Here is a 22,857-nt window from a genome sequence, read left to right on the forward strand (position 1 = left end):
TTAATTGCCATAGATCATGGGCGTAGCCGGGGGGGGGGGGGTTCTTGGGGTTCAACACCCCCCCCCGAAATGAAATCGGAATTTAGTGACTGATTTTTTGCTTTGATTTTGTTTATTTTAGGTGAGATTTTAATACTAAACCATCACTTGCCCCAGCACAACCAAGGGGATTATGAGTTTAAAACCCCTTACCAGGGGGGTCGAGTTTATAACCCCCTTCCAGGGGGTTTTGAGTTTAAAACCACCTACCAGGGGGGTTTGAGTTTAAAAACCCCTACCAGGGGGGGTTTGAATTTAAAACCCCCTACCAGGGGTTTTTGCAGTTAAATCCCACTCTTCTATAAAACAAAACCAACAAAAAATGCAAACGACAATCCCCAAATTCCAAAAGCACAATTTACGATAAAACCCCTCTTCAATATAAAAAAGAAAGCAAACTACACACTCAAAATTCTATGAGCGTAGCCAAAGGCTTTTTGAGTTTACCCCCCCCCCCACCTCTCTTCAGCAGGGTTTTGAAGTTAAAAAAATACCTTTTCAATATTAAAAAAAAGCTAATTACGCACTCAAAATGTTATGAGCGTAGCTTAATGGGTTTTGAATCAGTTTTGAGTTTAAACCCCCCTTCAGCGGGGGTTTGAAGGTAAAAAATACCTCTTTAATAATAAAAACAAAGCAAATTATACACTCAAAATGTTATGAGTGTAGTCAAAGGGGTTTTGAGTTATAAACTCCCCTCCAGTGGAGTTTGAAGCTAAAAAAATACCTCTTCATTATATAAAAAAAAGCAAATTACTCACTCTAAAATCTATGAGCGTAGCCAAAGGAGTTTTGAGTTTAAACCCCACGCCAGCGGGGTTTGAAGCTAAAAAATACATCTTCAGTGTAAGAAAAAAAAAGCAAATTAAACACTAAAATTATTTGAGCGTAGCGTATTGGGGTTTTAGGTTTAAACCCCTCTCCTACTTATGGCTTTTTTAAAAGTTTAAAACCCCTCCTGATGGTTTTGAGTTTAAAATTCCTCTACAGAGTGTTTTGAGGTAGAAAACCTCTATCTTCAATATTATTCTAAAACAAACTACAGTTACACATTTCTACCAGTGGCGGGGCTCCTTAATAAAGTGCAGTGAATAGTCATCTGCCGAAATTGAAAAACACTAAATGTGGCTCAACAAAGATGGCTAAGACAGATTTTAGGAGTCAGTTATAGAGATCGGGTCTAAATCAATAAAATCCTATGCCGAGGTGGGAGTCGACCCCTTAGTAAGATTGTGATAGAGCGTCGCATAAGGTTTGCGGGCCATGTTCTCCGACAAAATGAATTACACATAAGAAGATTTGCGATGACATCCTAGTACAACTTTGCGCCACACATTCATGGAGGTCCTCAGAGCAGGTGGGAAGAGGCTTCAGACATTACCAGTGACAGATTTTTATGGAAACAGCTTGACGGCAAATGCGCCGAACGGCGCGGGAGGGTCTAAGTCAGTAAGAATAGCAAATTAGTTTTTTGAAACAAAACTTTTTTAAAAGCAGGAAAATACACTGTAGATACCTCAGAATATGCATTTTGTTGGCTTTCAATACCAGAAATCGCGTTTGGCGGCGGGGCTCCGCCCCGCGTTTGGGAAGCTCCTAGCGCTCCCCCAGACACCCTTGCTGGCTAAGGCGGGAAATCTACAATTTTTTCACTAACTCCAGGAAAAACCTATTCTAGGGCACAATAAACGTCTTCCGAAAGAATGAAGGGTCAGAATGTAATAAAGATGATGTACACACACACACATATAAAAATATAATTTTTTGTTCGTGGGGGGGGGGGGAGAAAAAATCCCCCTCCCCGAAAAAAAATCCTGGCTACGCCCATGCCATAGATACATAAGCAGAAGTAAAACAAGGTTACAAAAGACAGTTTGTGTGGAAACACAAACTCAAAATCGGCCCCCGAAGAGGTCCACCCAGGCAGGCTTCAATATTTTCCGAAAGAACATCCAAATAAAATTATATCAAAGACAAATGAGAGATAAGAATGGAGAAAGAAGGTTAACAGATCTTGTGTAGTGCCCCAACGGTCCCGCAGGTGTAAGTGAATGTAAAGTTAGATGTGAACCTGGCCTAACTAGTTCCCTTCTTGTGGTCTATAGGGCAGATGATGTAGAGTTCATCTGTTTTTGTGGCCTACTGTTAGCGAGGGTGTCATGTAGCTAGCACAACGACCAACCGCCTATACTTTTCCCCAACTAATGTCAGGTACCCATCAGAGGCGCCCAAAAATTCCAAAGTTGAAAATACCAGTCTTCACCAGGATTCGAACCCGGGACCCCCGGTTCGGAAGCCAAGCGCTGTACCGCTCAGCCACCGCGCCTGCCCTTACCGGGCCTAAAATCTTTGCTATTAGGACTGTGTGTGAAATTTTAAAACTTTATCTTTTGACCAACTTCCACCCATTTTTTTTTTTACCACCCTTTGACAAGAAAGTGTAAATAGTTTGAATAAAAAAAAATAAAAGACTTCCTAATGTCACAAATGAACATTTTCTAGATCGAGTTCCCGAAATCCATTAGATTGTAATCTGTAGGCCTATTAGGCCTACTGTTTCATCACCATCATCATCTGTCCCTTGACTTTCGTCCACTTTTCCCAGTCAGCAGCTGTTCTTAGCATGATAGAGGCCGGACCTTTCTTTTGTGTTATCCAGCCAGCTTATTTTTTTTTTTTTGGACGACCCCTTCTTCGCGCCCCATTCACTGTACGTTGAAGAATGACTTTTGATAGTAATATGACCAAACCAGCTTAGCTTTCATCTCTTCTCAGTATTTCGGAGTTCTTCCTTTTTTTGCCAGCCAGAGTATTGATTTGTAAAAGTACAAACTCATTTGTCTTCTTTTCTGGTATCTGCTATCCATTACTGTTTTAGTAGTGTTTTAGTAATGCATTTATAAAAAAATAATAATATTAATAGTACGTTTAAAAATAAAAAAGGAATTCTGCGAAACTACTAAAGGAATTTTATAAATAAGGGAAGTAACCCTAATATCAAATGGATCTAGTGATAAATAATCTAGTCAATTTTTTCGACTACATCTAGATCTATTTGTCCTAAATAAATAATAAATGGCCAAGAGAACACCTCAAATGACATCAAAGGATGCTATTATTAACTTTAAATCTAAAGTAAAGTTCTTCTCTCTACCCTAATTGATCTTAGTATACTCATACTGATGCTGTATTATGTATTGTTATCTTCATGATAATGATATTTTTTTTATTTTATTGTTATTGTTTAGCCTTCTCTCGTTTTTGAAGTGAATTTTAAAACCTATTGTCGATATAATATTATATTATAATCATAGTCATAGTTCCTAGATGACTAGATCTAGATCGTGACTTAGTCTAAATTAGAATCTAGATCTATGTTTTTTTCTAGATGAGACTTAGATCTAGAGCCTAGTTCTTTGGATCTATTTACTTTATTTAGATCTAGAATCTAGATCCTAGTACTAGTAGATCTAGATCTAATCTATCATGTCAGATCTAATCTAGAGACTAGAATAGATTTAGAAATACTAGAATAGAATCAATAGATCTAGAACTTAGACAACTTAGTCGACTTAGATGTCTTAGAAGCTTGTCTCACTAGTGACTAGTCTCAGACAACCGACATGACATAAGTTTGACATTTAACACTAATAACAGTGTTGTGTTACAGATCTATTCTAGATCTAGCTTTCTAGATCTAGATTCTAGTAGATCTATAAATATAATTAATTAGATTTAGTTACTAGTTGAATCTAGATTCTAGAGTAGTCTAAATTTTAAATCTCAATCTTTTTTATATTTCATGGCCAAGAAGTCTATTATACTATTATACTTATAGTCTTATATATATATTATATTATTATAAATATATATTATAAAATTATAATTTAAAAAAATATAATTTATTATGTATATTTATATATATATATATATTATATAATAATAATAAAAAGATCTAGATTTAGAAATGTTTCAAAAGTTTGACTTTGACAGTGCATTATTTGACAATGGTTCGACATAGAAAAGAAAATGAAGTATCAAAATCTTCTTTAGTTTAAGGAAAAAAGGATGACTACTTATATTTGCACCCCTAACCTATATTTGTTATTATATTTAAGGTCAAAGAGGCCATGTGTTTTCATTTAATTCAGACAAATTTGACCCACATTATTTGATTCCGGATACCATATTTTATTTCGGACAGTCTCTATATTTAGGCATCAATAAACTCAGATTTTAATTCTATATTAACATTAACTAAATTTTAAGATCCGCAGGCATAGCCCCTCACATGAAATCATTAAGAATTTTTAAGATGTTTTCTAATTATGCATAGATATGAAGAAAAAAAATATGAACACACTTATTCTACCAAAATTAGGTCACTGGGATAGTGACTTCTACGCAAACTTTTAGACTTATGATTAGATGTGTGTTGAATGTTTGTGTTTTTTGTATATTCATTTAATAAATTTATAATACAGATGATCTTTTGTAGTTTAGTATAGGCTAGGATAGCCATTCTTGCCTAAATAGCTGAATCCTCTATATTCTCTGTAAATAAATCTAGAGATCTATCTAGTAGGCATTTAACTTCATTCAATGTACCAAGGTCACTCCAAACATTTGCCCATTTATTCTCTATAAAAAAACAACAACAAACAAACAAATATAATATAAGATCATTAACATTGATGTCCAAAACTGTCTGTGTCTGAAATAAATTTTGGTAAGAAAGTCGTAATTTAATTCAAACACCCTATTAATTTTTTTTTGTATGGAATCAAACAACTTGGCTTATGAATCAAATAAATCAGCTCCAAAAACAGAATAAATATTGCCGGGCTCATAAGCATAGACTTAGCCAACCAAAAAATATAGTCTTAACCCTAGGAAGAGGTAAAGTCATCCTGGTAACAGTAAAAAAACAACAACCTGACTAACAAATTTGAAATTCGTTTTTCTTACATAAAAGACAGCTAAATGGAAGAAAATTGGGTTAGAATCATTGGAAAATGGACAAGCACATTATTCAGCATGCTAGTTTCATATTAAATATCAAAATAAAGATTTAATGACCACAAAAACAGCGAGTGTCTGAATTCATGTAATGTCCGGATTAAATTTAATAAACTACTCTCTCTATATATTAGTCTATTATTTAATAATCTAAAATCTAATAGAAATCTTCTAGAGATATTATTATCAGATAAACTAGATTTAAAGTATTCTAGATCTAGAGTCTATAAAACTTAATAATAATAAATAATAGTTAGAGAGTTACTGAGCCTATATAGATACTTATACTCATATTAGTTGTAATATCAATTATCATGCATGTAATATAATCTAGTATAAATGTTGGTATTTTAGGGTAGCCACACTGAGCATTAAATTATCATCTAGACTAGACTCTTGGACTTGATAGTCTAAACACTGGACTACTCTTATTCTTGTGTTTCCATGTTCTGCTAAAAAATACTACTACTACTATTTACTAGTATCTCTACTACTCCATAATCTAGATCTAGACTCTAGAGAGACAACTCATATACTAAATTAAGTATATAGAATTAAAATTTATTAGAATCTTATTTCATAAATTACAGTCTACTTTTAGAATAGAAGATTTATAAACTCCCTACATATATAAATCTATGTGTTAGAAAATCTGATCAAGTCTTGCATATTAATTTGATATATTTAAAATTGTTGGTTTTCCTGGCTGATGATATATATTATATTAGATTCTAAAGAAATGAAACAGTTTGCAATTATTAGGCCTATAAACATTTTTTATTGTAGTGAAAGCATAATAATTCCTATTTAAGGATTTATAATAGTTTATTAGAGAAATGATGTATTATTGACAAGACTTAGGACTTAGACTTAGGTCCTCCCGCGCCATTCGGCGCATTGGGCGGCAAGCTGTCTCCATAAAGATCTGTCACTGGCAATGTCTGAAGCCTCCTCCCACCTGGTGTCCACTGTTCTGAGGTCCTCCATGAAGGTGTGTCGCCAAGTAATATGAGGAAGTCCCTGTTTTGGCTTGCATGTTATCGCAACTCTTGGTGTGCGTAATTCATTTTGACGTAGAACATGTCCCGCAAACCTCATGCGACGCTCAGTCACAACCTCACTAAGTGTTCGACTCCCATTTCGGCATAGGATTTCCTTGTTTGAGATCCGATCTGTGTAACTGACTCCCAAAATCCGTCTCAGCCATCTCTGTTGAGCCACATTTAGTCTTTTCTCAATTTTGACAGATGACTTCCACGTCTCACATGCATATGTAGCAGTTGGAATGACGATTGTGTTGAGAAGGTGTATTTTTGTCTCGAGTCCAATGGCTTGGCTAGTCCAAATAGGCTGCAGCCTTTGGAAAATGCTCCCCGCCTTTCCTATTCCGCACGCTACATCATGGTAAGCATCTCCATCATTTTTTATGATGCTGCCAAGGTACGTGAACTTGTCCAGCTCTTCAAGCTTTGACTCGCCAAGTCTGACGGGGACACCCTTTGCCTTATATCCCACTCGCATAATTTTAGTCTTATCCAAGTTTAAGCAGAGGCCAATTTTGGGTGCCTCTCTGTCTAGGCTCTCCGTCATTTCTTGAATGCAGCAACTAGACTGACTGTAAAGGTGTCGTAGGATCTGGATGAATTTTTGTGGAATACCGTATTCTCTAACTATTTTCCATAGAGATTCTCGGTGGACACTATCAAACGCTTTTTTGAAGTCCACGAAACTGATCGTTAGCCGTTGTTGGTACTCAAGACTTTGTTCTATGATATTTCGTAGAATGAAAATCTGCTCTGTACATGATCTGCCTCTTCGGAAACCTGCTTGTTCTTCTCTGAGCCTTTCATCTACAGACTGTTGAAGCTGTCTCAACAAAACAGTGCTGAAAACTTTGCCTGGGACAGAGAGGAGAGTTATGCCCCTCCAGTTGTTGCAGTCTGCCAAGTTGACCTTTTTTGGAAGCTTTACAATCACTCCCTTTTGCCAGTCCTCTGGGACTTTTGAAGTTCGCCAACAGAGATTTAAGAGATCAGTCATTCTGTTAACAATGCACTGTCCCCCATATTTTAGCATTTCTGCTGATATCATGTCTAGTCCTGGTGCTTTGTTATTCTTTAGCACTGCAATGGCCATGGTAACCTCCTCAGCAGTTATTGGGTCTGTCTTGACCTTGAGATCATTGTCTGGAGAGGGGTCCTTGAATATGTAAGTTAGGTCTGGCGACAGTTGGTTTAAGGTCTCTTTAAAGTGCTCTACCCATCTTGCATCCTGTTCTTCTTTCGTTAACAAAGTTTTGCCTTGCTTGTCTTTTATTGGTGCCCCATGTCCACTCTTTGCTCTAGTGAGATCTCGGACAATACGATGGAGGGTTTTTGTGTCATTTCTGCTTGTGCCTCTTGTTCCTTCTGCTCAATCCAGTCCCATTTATCTCGCCAACAGCTTCTCTTTACTTTCAGATCTGCTTCCCTATAGGCTTCTTCCGCTAGGCTGCGATCCTGTGTTTCATTTTTCTGATCTCGTCTACGTTTGGCCTCTTTCCTCTCATCTATCAATTTCCATGTTCTGTCTTGTATCCACCGTTCCTTGTACGAACCTCGCCTCCTTCAGATAACTTCTTCCGCGCACCCAATAGTGGTATCTTTGAAGTTGGCCAACTTCAAAGATTATTGACAAGACATGGTTGGAATAAAATATTGAAATATTAACTTAATTCTAGTTACAAAAATTTGCCACTTATTACTCTGGAGTTAACTAAGGTTTATTATCATAATATTCCATTCATAGTATTTTAAACTGATTATGTGATTTCAACAAGATTTGTAAAATTATTTTCAATACCATGAATTTTTTTTTACATTCTATATCTGATCTATCCGAACTACATTTGCTTTGTATGTGTGTGTATGTGGGGGGGGGGGGGGTTCACACATTTCAATAGACCAGTGTTTCCCAAACCTTTTTCATTAATGGAACACTTCACACATTCTGAGTAATTAGTGGAACACTTTGCTTATTTTTAAGAGAGGTTAATTTATGGGTGGCCTACTAGTTAATTTATTCCCGTAGTTTGTGGAACACCTCTTCAGGACCCTGGAACACTAGGGTGTTATTTACTAATGGCATTGTGTTGTATTTTTTTCTTACATTAATATGATGTTATACACATTCACAGGTCTCAGATAGTTTACCCCTGCTGGGCTTCCTTAACAATGAGGATAAAGTTGATGTTTGGAGATTTTGGAAAACTGTTTCATCTGCTGTCAAAATAGCAGTAAATGGTAAAGGTGAAATTGTGGAAACACCTCCAAGAAGAAACTATAAATCTGCTAAAAACAACAGAGAAAGACAGCTGGAAGAATATCGTCTCCAGCATCTCGATAGAGGCGCTATCACTATCTATGTGCCAGTGCAGTGCTCAGAAAAAGGATTTAGAAAATGTAGAGTTTTGAAAATTGCCAATCAGAGAAAAATTTCTGATTACTATGAGACATTTCCAATCCTTGAAGGAGATGAATCAGATGTTCCACTCCCTGAAGCAGATCTGGAAAGTATTGACCTTTCAGCTCTTAGCCAAAGCAAGATTGAAGAGCACAAAATTGATGAAAAAATGTCTGATAAAGTAACACCTAATGATAGCTTAGTTGAGGATATAGCCAGTTTTTTAAAAAACAATGAAAGCAGTGTTTCTGTTCACGAATCAAGTACACCCTTAAAGACTGCTGACAGTAATTCTTGTAAATTAGATAAATCCAAACCAGTTCGTAGAATCTGGCCTGTCGGGCGTCCAACAACCAGGTCATTGGGAGCTCGAATAATAAAAGATGAATGCTATGAAAATATTCCAACAAGAAAGAGTGTCAAAAATTCTGAGGGTGGTAATGTTGATGTTGGTTCCATTACATTTTATCCTAGTGTTAAAGAAGAAGTGTCAGATACTGTAGAAGATGACTTTAACATCACTATAGTTCCAGTCGGGAACAGTGTCATGCAAATCTCCCAAAGTACATTGTCAGGTCTTCATGAACACCTAGAAAATTCTCAGGAAATCATAACTCAGCAGTTAAATGCTTCTCAAATAGAACCGGAAGCATCACTTTTTCATCCCAACATGCATTCTGAGAGTACAGTATCAGACTACCATATGCAGGTGATCATTCCTGACATTCCACACTCTGACATTGCTGCAGAGAGTGATAGACATGTCTTTGTAGACCAGGGACTCATGAAGCAGGAAGAGGAATCTATGCATTCAGAGGAGCAATCTATTCCTGTGTATGGCTCTTCATCTGAACTAAGTAAAAATGAACACAGTGCTGCAATGCAAAGCAACATAACTCCTCGAAATGCTTCAGACATTGAAACTATAATAACAGCCTTGGAAGAAGAACTTAAAAAAACTGGCTCCACAATTACAGTTGAATCCAGTATGAAAGAAAACCCAATAACTGAGGACATGTGTGTAACAGATATTCCCGGAGACTTTGATGAGGCACCAGTGCAGACTGTGCAGATTGTGGATGGGGAAGAAATTGTTGAGGTTCAGCATATGGGCAATGTTATCTGGACCAGTGATGGGGATGTCCAGATTCTTGACCACACTCATCTAGTTGATTCCACCACCACTAATGATGGCACTGTTGTGTTTGAAGGACAGCCAGTTGAAGCTCAGTATGATGTGGTGGAGTATGAAGTTTTGGCTGATAAAAAGTTGAAAAGAGGACGGAAAAAGAAAATAAAAGAGGAAAATAGTGGTACCAAGTCAGAAGAAGTAGATCGCACATGTCCCATTTGTCATCGAGTTTTAAACTATGCATCCTCAATGACAGGTAGATTTTTGACATTAGAATAGAAGTAGATTAATATCTTGAACTATGCATCCTCAATGTTAGGTAGGATCTTTCACCTTCTAATTATATAAATGTTTTGTTAAAACTTAAACATTAAAACAAAGCATCCTCCATGAAGAGTAGGATCTTTAGTGATCTTTAGTGATTATTGAGATAGAGTTGATATTTTAAACTATAATTTCATTTTAGCAATATGTATCATAAACTTTTAGCCACGAATTAAAGTTGAGTTCTATGCTAAATATAGATTTCTAAATAATTGTTAACAGCTCACATGAGGATCCATACAGGCATCCGGCCTTACAGTTGTGGTCAGTGTGACAGGAAATTTACAACAAAGGCTAACAGAGATCGACATGAAGCAACACATGTTGGTCTGAAACCCTTCCAGTGTAATCAGTGTAATAAAAGCTTTACTGAGAAACGCTCACTCAAAATTCACATGCGCACACATACAGGAGAGCGTCCATTTGTGTAAGTTTTTTTTTAGGGTGAAGGCTATGTTACAGACAGTGAGAGAGAGTTAGTGGAGTGTGTGATCAAGACGCTAAGTATGCTTGATCTTGGGTTGGCTACCTATCAAGGGGGCTCAAGGTTCGACATCTGACTCGAGCAGAGTTGTGTTTACTGAGCACCTTAAGGCAGCACAGAAAACCTGCTCCCAGATACCCCCTACCCCCCACTGGTCCACTAATGAGATTGGACCATAGTGCTATGAGCATGCCGTAAGCATGAAAGTTGTGCTATATAAAAGCTATTTAAAAAAAGACTGTTAACTCAGATGTGGTAGGGCTAAACAATGCTCTTTCTTTGGACTTAATTTGGACTGCAGCCTGACATCAAAAACTTGTAAACTGATAAACATGTTCATTACTTTTCACATTTAATTCTGTTTTTTTAATGCTTGTCACAGTGTCAGAGTGCCTTATTTTGAAGATAACCAAGCCCTGAACACCTACATGGCCTGGATATGTATTTATATTTTTAAAACTAAACTTTAAAAGTTTGTTTTTAAACAAAAGTAAAGTTATGGTTTTATAGGCAGCATAATATATGAGTATGATTAGTTCCCATATTTAGGTGTTGCCTACTCACAAAGTTACTTTATTTTGTTTTCCTTTGCTTGTTATACTTTCTTAAAGCATTGAATTTTTCTAACTCAGGATTTAAGAACATTCTTGAGTCCAACCAGTTCAGTTAACATTCTTTTTTTACAAAGCCACTCTGTATAGTAAAATTTTTTTTTTTTTTACCAAGCTTGTATCAGCCACTAGCGGATCCAGAACTTTGGAGGGAGGGGGGGCGTTGTTTTTCCAAACCCTAACCTTAACGCCCAGTAAACCCTAACCCTAAGCATAAACGCGCATACAGCATATATATATATATATATTAGATTTTAAAACAAAAACAAAAAAAAACCAGCCATGTTAAGACCTTTCTCTTGACAGCTAGGTGGTCTGGGGTAGGGCTGAAAGCTCCCCCAGTGGAGTCCAATGGGAAGCCCCGACGCCAAAAGCATTTTCTAGCATTCTTCACAGCAGAAACGCATTCTCCTGATATCTACAGCTCATTATTCATCCTATTAAAAAGGACCTTATGAAAATGTTTTACTTGAATAATATTCTACTATGAATTTACAGGCCCTTACTACATTACAAAAACAACCAATTTGTTCTTTGAAAAGATAAGATACTCCACATATTTAGATTAAGACTTTAAGGATTGCCACCGAAAAAACAAAAAATAATATTTTTAAAAAAAGCTCATTTGTAAGTCATACATTTTGTTCAATAGGCATGTTTGTAAGTTTGCTTTGTAACAGAACTATAATTCAAGCTCTAAACAAAAAATTTCACAACTGGGAGGAGAAATTAAGTGGGCCAGTTAGATTCTACTCCAAATTTTTTGCATTTTTAGGATTCAAGCATGTTTTGTGAGTTAGTCCAAAATTTTTTATACAGTAGAAAAATATCAGTATGAGTAAAGGTTGGAAAAAAGTGACTATTTGAGTTCAAAACTCATCTCAATCTTATAATGAAAAATTTCGTATGAATTCAAAATATTCCAAAACAAATTTGTATGCAATTACATAAACTCTGTTGCCATATTTGACTATACTGTTTTAAAACGTCATGTTTTCATCTGGAAAGGGGAGGGGGCAGTAGAGTGAAACTTTAATCCTTGCTCCTTTTTATAATTTCTACTAATGATTGCATTTGGCATTAAAGAATATATATCGATATAAGAATTTAATTTATAGCATATATAAATTTTATTAGTGACATTTTTTTTTAAATTTTGTAATTGCTTAACTTAAAAAAAGAAAAAAGTATTGTTTTTTTTTTCATTTTATATTTACTAATGATAAAATCTGAGATCAGTCTGTGTGCGACATAATTTACAAATGGGTTAAAGCAGTGATGCCCAAAATACGGTCCGCAGGCCATATCCGGCCCTTGTCGTGACTCCATCCTGCCCGCCAAAACATTGGCAAAAAGTGTAGAAAATCCCCTCTTGTAAAAAAAGTATGTTTCTCTATGTTAGGGTAAATGGATTGGTACCGATAATAATATTTTGTTTTAAAAAGACACAATGGCTCTTTTAAATGACATGATCAGCTTTGTGAAACCAAACACATAAATAAATAAGGCAGCATTTTTGGGTTTCAGACGCAATTCTAGATTTCACCTAGAAAGGAGGATTGATGAGAATATTTATGAAAAAAAAAAATTCCGACTGCGCATGCATTAAAAAAGTGTTTTCTAGTAATGATGGAAGAACTGTGTTCTGAAAAAAGAATCCTGTTGTTGTTGTCAACATTTCTGTTGACAATACAAGGTGAGAGAAAAATTTGGGTAAATATTTCCATTCAAATATGACAAACCAGTTTTCGAAATGTTTTTTTATTGCCGCTGACGAGTGTATAAACATATCTGATACCGCTCAAAATCTTGGTATTTATTCACAGTAAAAACAACAGTTTTGAAATCAGAGAAGTTAGTAGCAATGAGGAGCATGCATGGGACCACCACTAGCAAAGTCCTGTCAATGACGTTTCAATCTTTCTCTTGCTTGGGAGAAAATATTGGGAGTGACTATTGATGGTGCAACAAGTATGGTTGACAGCAAGAGGTTATTAGAAAAGTTGTTTAGTCAAATGGAACCGGGCCTTCATTGAATTATTCACCAACAAAATCTTTGTGGCAAGGTGTTCAGTCTGGACCATATGATGATGATCGTGTTCAGATTGAACAAAGTTCATCGTTTTGAAAATCCACCTGCAGCCTGTGATGAGTTTTGTGCCCAGACAGAACTGCAACTGGAACTGATTGACTTACAAAGCTAAATATCCCTTCTTGACAAATTTCAAGTGATTCAGATAGTGGATTTCTACTCTGTGTAGCTTTCAGAAACATTTCTAAATCTCTTAAACAAGCGTTAACGATGATAATAATAATTAGGTCTACTTATTTGTGAGAAAAAACTTTTCAGTGATGGATCGTGTGACATATTATGTAATCACGGACGAACATGTATAGTTCTATTATAGATTCAGGGCTCCAACGCAGCGCATCTTCTATGCAGCTGGATATTTAAAAGTTGGTTTAGGATAACCTTTCATGAATCATTGTAAATACTAGATTCACTGGTTTCTAATACAAATGGTTCATTGTCTATTTCCTGTTTTTTTTCTTTTTAACTGTTTTGTTGATGTGACCCGCGAGACGATTGTCGGAAATTAAAGTGGCCCGCTGACCGAATAAGGTTGAGCATCACTGGGTTAAAGCATCAATATGTACCTCATATTATATAGATATTCAACTAATTTTGTTCACAAAATATGATTTCTCGATAAAAATAGGACCCCCCCCCCCCCCCCCACCCCCGTTCAGAGGTCTAGATTGGAGAGGGCTGTAGAAGCAATCTCCTCCCCACTCACAGAATCGGCTAAGATACCAGAAGTGTAGTGATATATTATAAAAATTATATAGTAATTCAACTAATTTTGTTCACAAACTATGATTTCTAAATAAAAGTAGGACCCCCCCCATCCCCCCAAAGGGCTTAGGTGGGAATGGCAGTAGATGTGATCTACCAGGGAAACAACATGATATAAAGATCGGTCAAAATATCAATAACAAGTTTTAATTATATAGATTATAGATATTTAATTGATTCTGTTAACAAGCTGTGATTTCTACAAATGAATTGAACTGCCCCCCCAACTCAAAAGTTTAGGGGGGGGCGACATTGATGCCATCGCCACCTCCCCATCCCACTATATAGGCCAACATACTAGAGGGGGTTGGTGAATAAACCTAAAAATAGGTTGAAATATAAATAATTACTATATATTATTAACGTAGCGAATAAATTTGTATACAAATTGTGTGATTTCTTTACTAAAATTTGTCCTTAGCCCCCCCCCCCCCCCCCTTTTTGGATCCGCCAGTGGTATCAACCCACTCTGTCTGTCTCTATTGTACATTTTATTTTTTTACAAAGTTTGTATCAAGCCACTCTGTCTAGTACAAAGTTATAAAAAATTTCTCCCACTTCCCATTCTCAGATCAAGCTGAAACTTTGTGCAAATATTCATTGTTCCTAAAACAAAAAGTATGAATCAGTCAAAAAAATTAACCAATTAATTAATTAATTATTGGTAATTAATTTTAATTTAGTTTGATATTGACTAAATGAAATAAATCTTACAGTACTGATATATATATATATATATATATATATATATATGGCTATAAATGTGCAGTTCTTCCCCTTATTATTATTATTTTTTTTTAATTGTGCTTGTTTAATAATGTTTTTTTTCTCTATAAAGTAATTTTGTTTTCTTTTATTGTGCCTTGAATATTTCAGTTGTAATGTGTGTGGACGAGGTTTTACACAAAAATGTACACTTTTGGTCCACATGGATCGCCATACAAACAAAAAAGGTCACTTGTGCGATCTTTGTGGAAAAGCCTTTCGACAAAAGTGTCAGCTTGACGTCCATGTAAAGCGTCATAAAAGACAAGCCAGTTTCCCTTGTAATGAATGTTCCACAAAGTGCTATACCAAAGGTAAACTCTCTAGCTTACATTTTCATGGTATCTGAAAGAAAAGGACTTCATTTAATGTTGCTTTTCTTTTTCATAGCATTGTTAAAAGCTTAAAATATTTTTTAGGACGGCATTTGGTTTTTGAATATGCTAATTGTAAAAGCAGTTATTCACAGCTGGCCCTATTTATTAATTCACCAATTTTTAGTTTTTCTACGAGAATAAAATAAACAGATGAGCTGCGGTCAAGGTTGAATGAAATCTGTGTTATTTTATTCCAGTTAATTATATTTAGTTTCTTAACAATAAATAGTCACCAATATTTCCAACTAAAAATGTGATGCAAGCTGTATTCACACATTACACTCACTTAAGTGATAAGAATTTCTCTCTTTTTCAAATAGTTTTGTTTTAATTTAATTTCCTGTTTTTGAATGGATGAGTTACTTAGCCTGTAACTGAATACTAAACCTTTTACACACTGTAGCTTAGTTACATGAAGTAGTATTAAATTTTCAAAGAGCTTTTTAACATTACTCCACTTTATCAAAATGTATTTTAAATAATTAAATAAACTTGTGACTCTGCAAATACATTGGAACAACTTTATTTAGTACAATTTTTTTTTCACCTAGAAATATCATGAATTTTAATAACTGTAGAAAAGGTTTGATCAGCTTTATTTAAGCAATGAATCACAGTGTAAATCTCTTCCAAAATAGTTTTGGAATGTAAGCTACATCTGTCACAGGATAAAGAAAAATATTCATTATCATTTTCTAAGGTTTATAAATTGCCAATTAAAGTGAAGCCATTTGTAGAAATATTTGTTTTTTATTGAAGTCAGACAAGCCACTTTGGATGTAGTTATATTTTTTCTGCTTCTTGATGATTGGCTTTAAATTTTCTTTAAAACTTCTCATTGTTTAGGTGACCTGATGAGGCATATGATCAAACACACTGGGGAGAGACCATTTCAATGTCAGCTATGTAATAGAGCATTCACCCGCAAACAGTATCTGATTGACCACGAGAATCAGCACTATGGGCGTAAACCTTACAGATGCTCAGTGTGCTCAGCAACATTTCATGACATGGGATCATGTCATAGGCATCTCAGGAAACATAAAGTAAGTACGTGTTAAGGTGAAAGCGGTTGAGAGCACTGTTTCACTTGTGTAAATAAATCTACTTCAACATTAATTGATGACAGTTCAAAATCTCAGTTGAAGAAGAAGGAGGTCAATACAATAGTTGATAGTAAACATTGTTTCATCTTCAGCTGTTGAACTGTTGGGCAACGCACATGATCTTTTTTCATTCTTTCTCCATTTCTCTGTTTTTGTGTCATATAAGGGGAATTCAATTTCTATCTTGGGAATCATACACCATAAATAAAGAACACAAACCAATGATCTTAAAAATAAAACCAACTCACTCCTCAGTTTTAGTTCCACAATTTAGGCTCTCACTTGTCCTAGAGTTGTGACAGTTCTTTCTCATGTTTTTTTTTTTGTGGGGATTCGATATTAGTATATAATGGCTAATAATTTGAAGTTTGTGCTCTATGAAGTTAAATATAAATCTTTAGTTTGTGCTCTATGAAGTCTGAATATGAAGCTTTTTTTTTCACCCCAAAACACCAAAGAGTGGTAATTTATGGCATTCAGTTATGTATTGTGAGTCTGCTATCAAGTACCTGATTTTACTTGACTTTATAAAGTACATATTTTACATGTAGAGTTTAGTTATTCCTCTATATATTATTTTTAAAAAAGTGTTTTTGATATTAATAACAGAACATTGTCATAATGTAGAAAGCATTAGAAATGTTTCAATTTCAGATTTTGAACTTTTTTTGTTGTCTGGGAGTAATTTTTAGTCTGATGAATATTTATTAAAGGTACTTGTCTGTTTTATTTTGTTTATAGGAAATGATATTAGATATAGCCCAAGCCTGTAGTATTAGTATTTTAGGAGATTGAACTTCTGCTACCTTTGAATTCTCTTACTCTTCAGCAGGATGAAGAAGGTGAAAACAGTAAAGGCCCTACCAAATCAGCTTTACTTAACAGCACAGATTTTCATATGATACTCGAGGGAACCCAGATTGGACAGGTACTATTTTTATAGTCCAGTTAAAAGTCTTAAAAATGTAATGTAAAATATTTGTTTATCTCCACTATATATGTGAAACAAATTTATTAGTAAGTTTTTTCATTCATTTTATTCTTTATTATTACCTAATAGGGCTTAAAAAAACCAATGTTATTCATTACTATATTTTAGTTTTGTAAGCTTATAGCAACATATTTAAAATATTCATCACTATATTATAGTTTTGTAAGCTTATAGCAATGTATTTACAATAATAATTTAATTATAGGTTTGTAAGCTTATTGCAATGTATTTAAAATATTAACTAATACCGGTATATTTAATGTTTGTTAGCTTTTAGCAATGTAGTTAAAATATTCTGTAATATATTTTAGGTTTGTGGCCTTATAGCAATGTATTTAAAATTTCAACCTATGTTAATGTTAATTTTAAAATATTTCTTTGCACCCATCAATATTTAAAAATATATGTGAAACTGTAGAATATACTGTAGCTTTGTAGTAAGAAAAATATATTTGTAATTTTTTCAACTTAAAATATGTCAAAAGCTATGCTGTTGAACAAATTGTTCATACTCATCAGAAAGAGGATAGTAAAAAAAAAGTTACCATTTCTTGCGATCTTTGGGGCAGATGATGTTAAGGTCATCTGTTTCTATGGCCAATGGTTAGCAAGCAAGGTGTTATGTGGCCAGCACAAGGACCAACCGCCTTTACTTTCCCCAACTAAAGTCAGGTACCCATTTAAATTAGAGTTGGGTGGACTCAGGGGCGCCCTAAAAATCCTGAAATTCAAAATCCCAGTCTTCACCGAGATTCAAACCCAGGACCCCAGGTTCAGAAGCAGAGCGCTTAACCACTCAGCCACCGCGACCCCTTGAAAGAGGATGCAAACATGCTAATGAAACAATAATCTTGTCTGTCAAACTTGAACACTGGAATATGATTTACCTTTAGCGACTTTCCTGCATTGGGCTATTTTGAAAGCATTTAATATTTAAATGCTTCTAAATTTGGAATAAAACTTTATCAAATTCTTGACTGAGGTTAAAAAAAAATGTCATTTTGTCCCATCGGCCATTCTGTATCTTTAAACTTATAGTCAATAACTCCAATGTCATATTGTAGTCAATAATTCAAATGTCATATTATAGTCAGTAACTCAAATATCATATTGTTTACAATAAAAAAAATCATGAATATTATGTATTCATAAACTCTAAATAAGAAACATCAATTTTAGATTACTAAATAATTAAAATATATGTGTTGTATTTGTAATATTTTATTAGTCTTCCTTTAATAGAGATACATAAATTTTCATTTTAGAGATTTCTCATTTAACTATATTTATATAATCTAGATGTCATCAAATAGATTGGATAGCTATTGTCTGTCCAATTAGGTTTCAATTTTGATACATCAATGCATTTATATTTGTAATTTGTCTTTTCAAACAGATTCTCAAACTTGATGATGGTACTGATGCTTTGGTAAAGGCTGTTACAGCAGAGGCAGATGGCAGCACAGTGTACCACATTACTTGTTTGGGGAAATCTACTCCTTCAACAGTGGTTCACTGCACTGACACATCAGAAGCATCAGCTCAAGAAGAAGGAGGCCAGTAATTGATTTCAGAGTCTAAACATTGTTCATGTGTCCTAAATGAAACTTCTAACATTAAATACAACTTTGAACTTGTCTATGACACATGTTGGCTGAGGGGTGAAATACTTGGATGTCAAGTTCTGTTGGAGCTGTTAACATTTTCATCTGATGCATATTTGACATCTGTAAATGATATTAATTATTGTGTTGGACACACAATCTTTTCCTTCCACAGAAACAGTGATCTTTTAGACCATAGATCATTTGTGAAAAGCATTATTTAATAAATCCATGCTGTATTGAATCTCTGAAGACCATGTTAACTAGTTTCAAACCAGAAGCAGTAAATCTTGGACCAACTTAAACTTATGAATCACTTTAAAATAAAAGCATGTTTTATCTGTGTAAATTTGATTCTATAAAAGTAAACATAAAATTATTCAACTTTAATAAGAAAAGGGCTCAATAGTATTTTGAATGTGAGGTTTCCAGGGATAGTCAGGAAACAATTTGTTCACATTTCCTTATCCACCACAATTCTTGTATTTAAAACGAGTACATATAAGTATTAGTTTTAAACTATTTCAATGATATATCAGTGATAATTTGACCTTATGTATCTGCTGTGCAGAATAATAACAATTATTAAATGCTTTATTTATCATTATTATCATTAATTGTATGCCATGTTCATATATTGTAGTATTGTGTTATAATAAAACATTCTTGAAAAAAATTGTGTAAATAGAATCATTTTAGTACACATTTGAATTAATTATCACAGTGTCATTTATCAAGTCACTCTTTATGTATACAAGAAACTCTCTTGTTCCATATCTTGTCCTAGGCATTTAGAATGAGACATTTTCTCAAGAAGGGTGTACATTCAAATATGGCTGGATTAAAAGCTCAAAATTTCTGATTGTCTGAGTCTTTGATGACTTAGTCCCTTTCATCCATCTCCAAATGGTAACTAGGAATCACCTAGGTAAAGGTCAATGCAAATAATGCACATAGCAGACATTCAGCAATAGCTGTAAAAGAAAGGGAGTCGGTTTACTTCCTTCAGTTAATATGTGTGCACTTGATATGATAAATAAATTAGTACAAGTTTTCAAAACTATAACATCTTGAGTGCACAAGTTGATAAAATTAATTAAAAGAGTGAATTGTTGAGTAAAATGACTGATTGTTTAAGAAATCGTTTATTTAAAATTATAACTACGTAAAATTTTCTGAATGTTTAGATCCTAAAAAATATTTTGCTTTTTTTTGTATATGTTTTAAAAGTTGTTTTTTTTTTTTCTTGTTAAATATTCAACCTGGATCACTACTATAATGACTCATTTTAAATACAATTATTCATAGTTTTAAAGTTCATTATTCATGAATATTGAACAAATGATATCTCTATTGTAGTTTATTGAGCAAAAGATATATGTATTGTAGTTTAAGTATTTCATCAAATATGAAAATAAATCATTGAATTTTCTTTTTTTTTTTTTACAAAGCTTTTATCAACTCACTCAGTCTATCTGTCTGTCTGGTAAAAAGTGTGTACACAGTGTTTCTCCCACACCCATTCTCTGATCAATTTGAAACTTTGCACAATTATTCATTGGTATAGACAAAACATGGATATATAATAACAAAATTAATAACAAATTAAACAATTCAGTACTGGAAATTAATTATTTTGTTTGATACCAACAAGGGAAACTAATCCTTCAGTATTCACAGATAGAGCTAAATTTGTCCACTTAAATAATTGTTATCCGTATTTCTCCCTCACACATTCTCCAATCAAGTTGATACTTAAAACAATTATAAATTGTTCCTAACAAAACATAAATCAATTTTTTTTTAAATACCAATTAGTCAATTAATTATTGATAGTTTATTATTTTTTTGTTTGATATCTGATAAGAAAAATAACTTGTACATTATTGATATAGTTTTAAGGGCAGAGTTCTTCCCCTTTATAAGAGTTTTTGTTTTTTAAAGGATTTTAAAAAAATTTTGCTTGTTTAACTTTTTTTTCATGATTTAAAATTTTGACAGGAATTATAATACTCATAAGGGTTAAGTATTTACTATGAAATGAAAGAAATGCACAGGGGATTAAGTGATGCCTAGTGTTAGGGAAGCTGATGTAAAGAAAAAAGGATTTACACAATTCAAGACAAAGTGATTAACATTATATTCTTTAAATTGAGTCCGAAACATTGTTTCATTTTTTTTAGAGTTACAAAATTACTGTCTGTTAAGAAAGTAGTAATCAAACTATTTTTTATAATGCCTATTAATTATATGATTCCACTTAACACATAATCTCATAGATTTCTTTGCCATTGTGTCAATAGTCAAGTGCCTTTCAAGTCCTTGTAAAGAAAACATTTTTTTTTATTAAAGTATGCCTCAAAAATGAATACTTTTTTTGTGATTTTTTTAATTTTTGATTTAACAGAACTATTTGAAATTAAGCTATACACAATATAGTCTCTTCTCAATCACTCCCCATATAGCCTTGTCAGACATTATTAACACATCAGCATCAAGTTATAGGCATACTGTAAGCCCAAAACTTAAAATAAAAAAACCGTTTACTAGAAAAGACACACAAAAAAACAGAATCATCCGTAGTTGAGTTCAATGTTCCTAAATCTTGTTTATTAGGGTAGTCTAAAGCTATGTAATCATTTTTAATGTATATGACCTGTGTTATTGTGGTAAACTGTCAAGCTAGACAGAAGTTGACACTTTCTAGTAAACATTGACAAAGCGCAAGTAGCCTACATAATGATCTTAGTGTTCCTTTCAATGCAATAAAGTTCGGCCAGATCAAAACAGTTGAAGAAGTCTTCTCACCTTGAATGTCTCCTGTACCAAAGCACTCTGAGCAATTATAATATTTACCTCTTAATAACTGTCCTATGCTTTTTGTTTCGATGTTGTTTTTTTCTCTTCCCCCCCCCCCTTTTTTTTCATCTTTTATTTTCAGACCTTTAGTTTCCTAGAAAATATAATTATGACCTCGTTGTGAGGCGTCACTGTTCTCGAGTAAGTTGATGTCTTTGTTTTCTACATATGTCAGGGCAATTTACTTGTAGTGTTTTAAGGAACCAGCTTGGGTTTATTTTGGGGCTAGCTGAGTCTGTATTACGGCTGTATCGCCCAGCACGAAGCCAAAAGGTGGGGTGTGTGATGGTTGATTTGTATCTAGTCAGAGGCGTAGCTAGCCATGTGCGGGACGCACGGGGCATCAAATGGTGAGGGGTATCAAACTAGGATCAACTTTCTCAGTAAAAACGACTCATTGTACATACATGAACAAAGTCAAACTACTGTACTTGAAATGAAAACTAATTTTTAAATAATTTTGTTAATCTACGTTCTTTCTCTAATTGAATGCAAGTTGTAGACCAGCTTGTATCAAATTGACTAGATTTGTTTCAATCTCCCAATGTAACACATTTTTACACGCCCACTTTCTTCTGGGGCACATGCTCAATGCTCAGTACGCTGGTTTCATCTAGATCTAGAGCTTATAGGCTTACCTCTAGACCAGTGATTCCCAAAATGGTCTAAAGACCCCCAAGGGTTTACGACGACTTCCAAGGGGTCTACGAAAGTGAAAAAAGGAATTGGGGGTCTATGAGATGTAACTGGGGGTCTACGAGAATGGATCTCGATTTAAGTAGGTCGTGATTTTAATTAAAATCTTAAATAATGGAATTAACAATTATCTTCAAAATTATTTTAGAACCTTATTTAAATAGCTTAATTTATTCTACAGGGAATTTATATTTAACATGGTTAAATTTAATTATGAAATTTCACAGTGGTATTTATGTTTGAAAATTTAGCTTCTTTTCCATGTCGAACTTATATTGCCTATGTGTAATTTATGCAACAAAGTGTTATTTACTGACACTTTGAAACCACTTAAGTTGGAGGATTTTTTTAGACGATGCCATCTTAATAAAAAGGATGTAGATTTGAAACGTTTTTGAACAATCAATAATAAAGTTGAGAAAAGATATATAGTGGACAAAATCTTTGCTTTGGCATCAAAAAAAGATGATGGTCTGCAAGTGTCTTTTACTTACTGCGAAATTGTGAAAAAATCACAAAATAGGCGAAAAAATGATTTTGACATCCGATGAA

General features: G+C 34.0%; 1 protein-coding gene across 2 annotated transcripts; it reads left to right on the forward strand.

Annotated features, from left to right (window-relative positions):
- Positions 1-3,029: 3,029 nt before the first annotated feature.
- Positions 3,030-21,119, forward strand: LOC106050128 (zinc finger protein 16-like). 2 transcript variants are annotated; one of them, XM_013205071.2, is made up of 7 exons: positions 3,030-3,174; positions 8,234-9,887; positions 10,178-10,382; positions 14,784-14,986; positions 15,896-16,095; positions 16,985-17,083; positions 18,543-21,119. In XM_013205071.2, the coding sequence occupies exons 1-7, from the start codon at positions 3,115-3,117 to the stop codon at positions 18,708-18,710; spliced, it is 2,589 nt and encodes an 862-aa protein (XP_013060525.2). In that variant the 5' UTR covers positions 3,030-3,114; the 3' UTR covers positions 18,711-21,119. The 2 variants fall into 2 exon arrangements, with proteins under 2 accessions (XP_013060525.2, XP_013060526.2); XM_013205072.2 differs by having other exon boundaries at positions 16,988-17,083.
- Positions 21,120-22,857: the final 1,738 nt, after the last annotated feature.

Source organism: Biomphalaria glabrata, chromosome 4 (assembly GCF_947242115.1).
Source record: "Biomphalaria glabrata chromosome 4, xgBioGlab47.1, whole genome shotgun sequence".
Lineage (NCBI taxonomy): Eukaryota > Metazoa > Mollusca > Gastropoda > Planorbidae > Biomphalaria > Biomphalaria glabrata.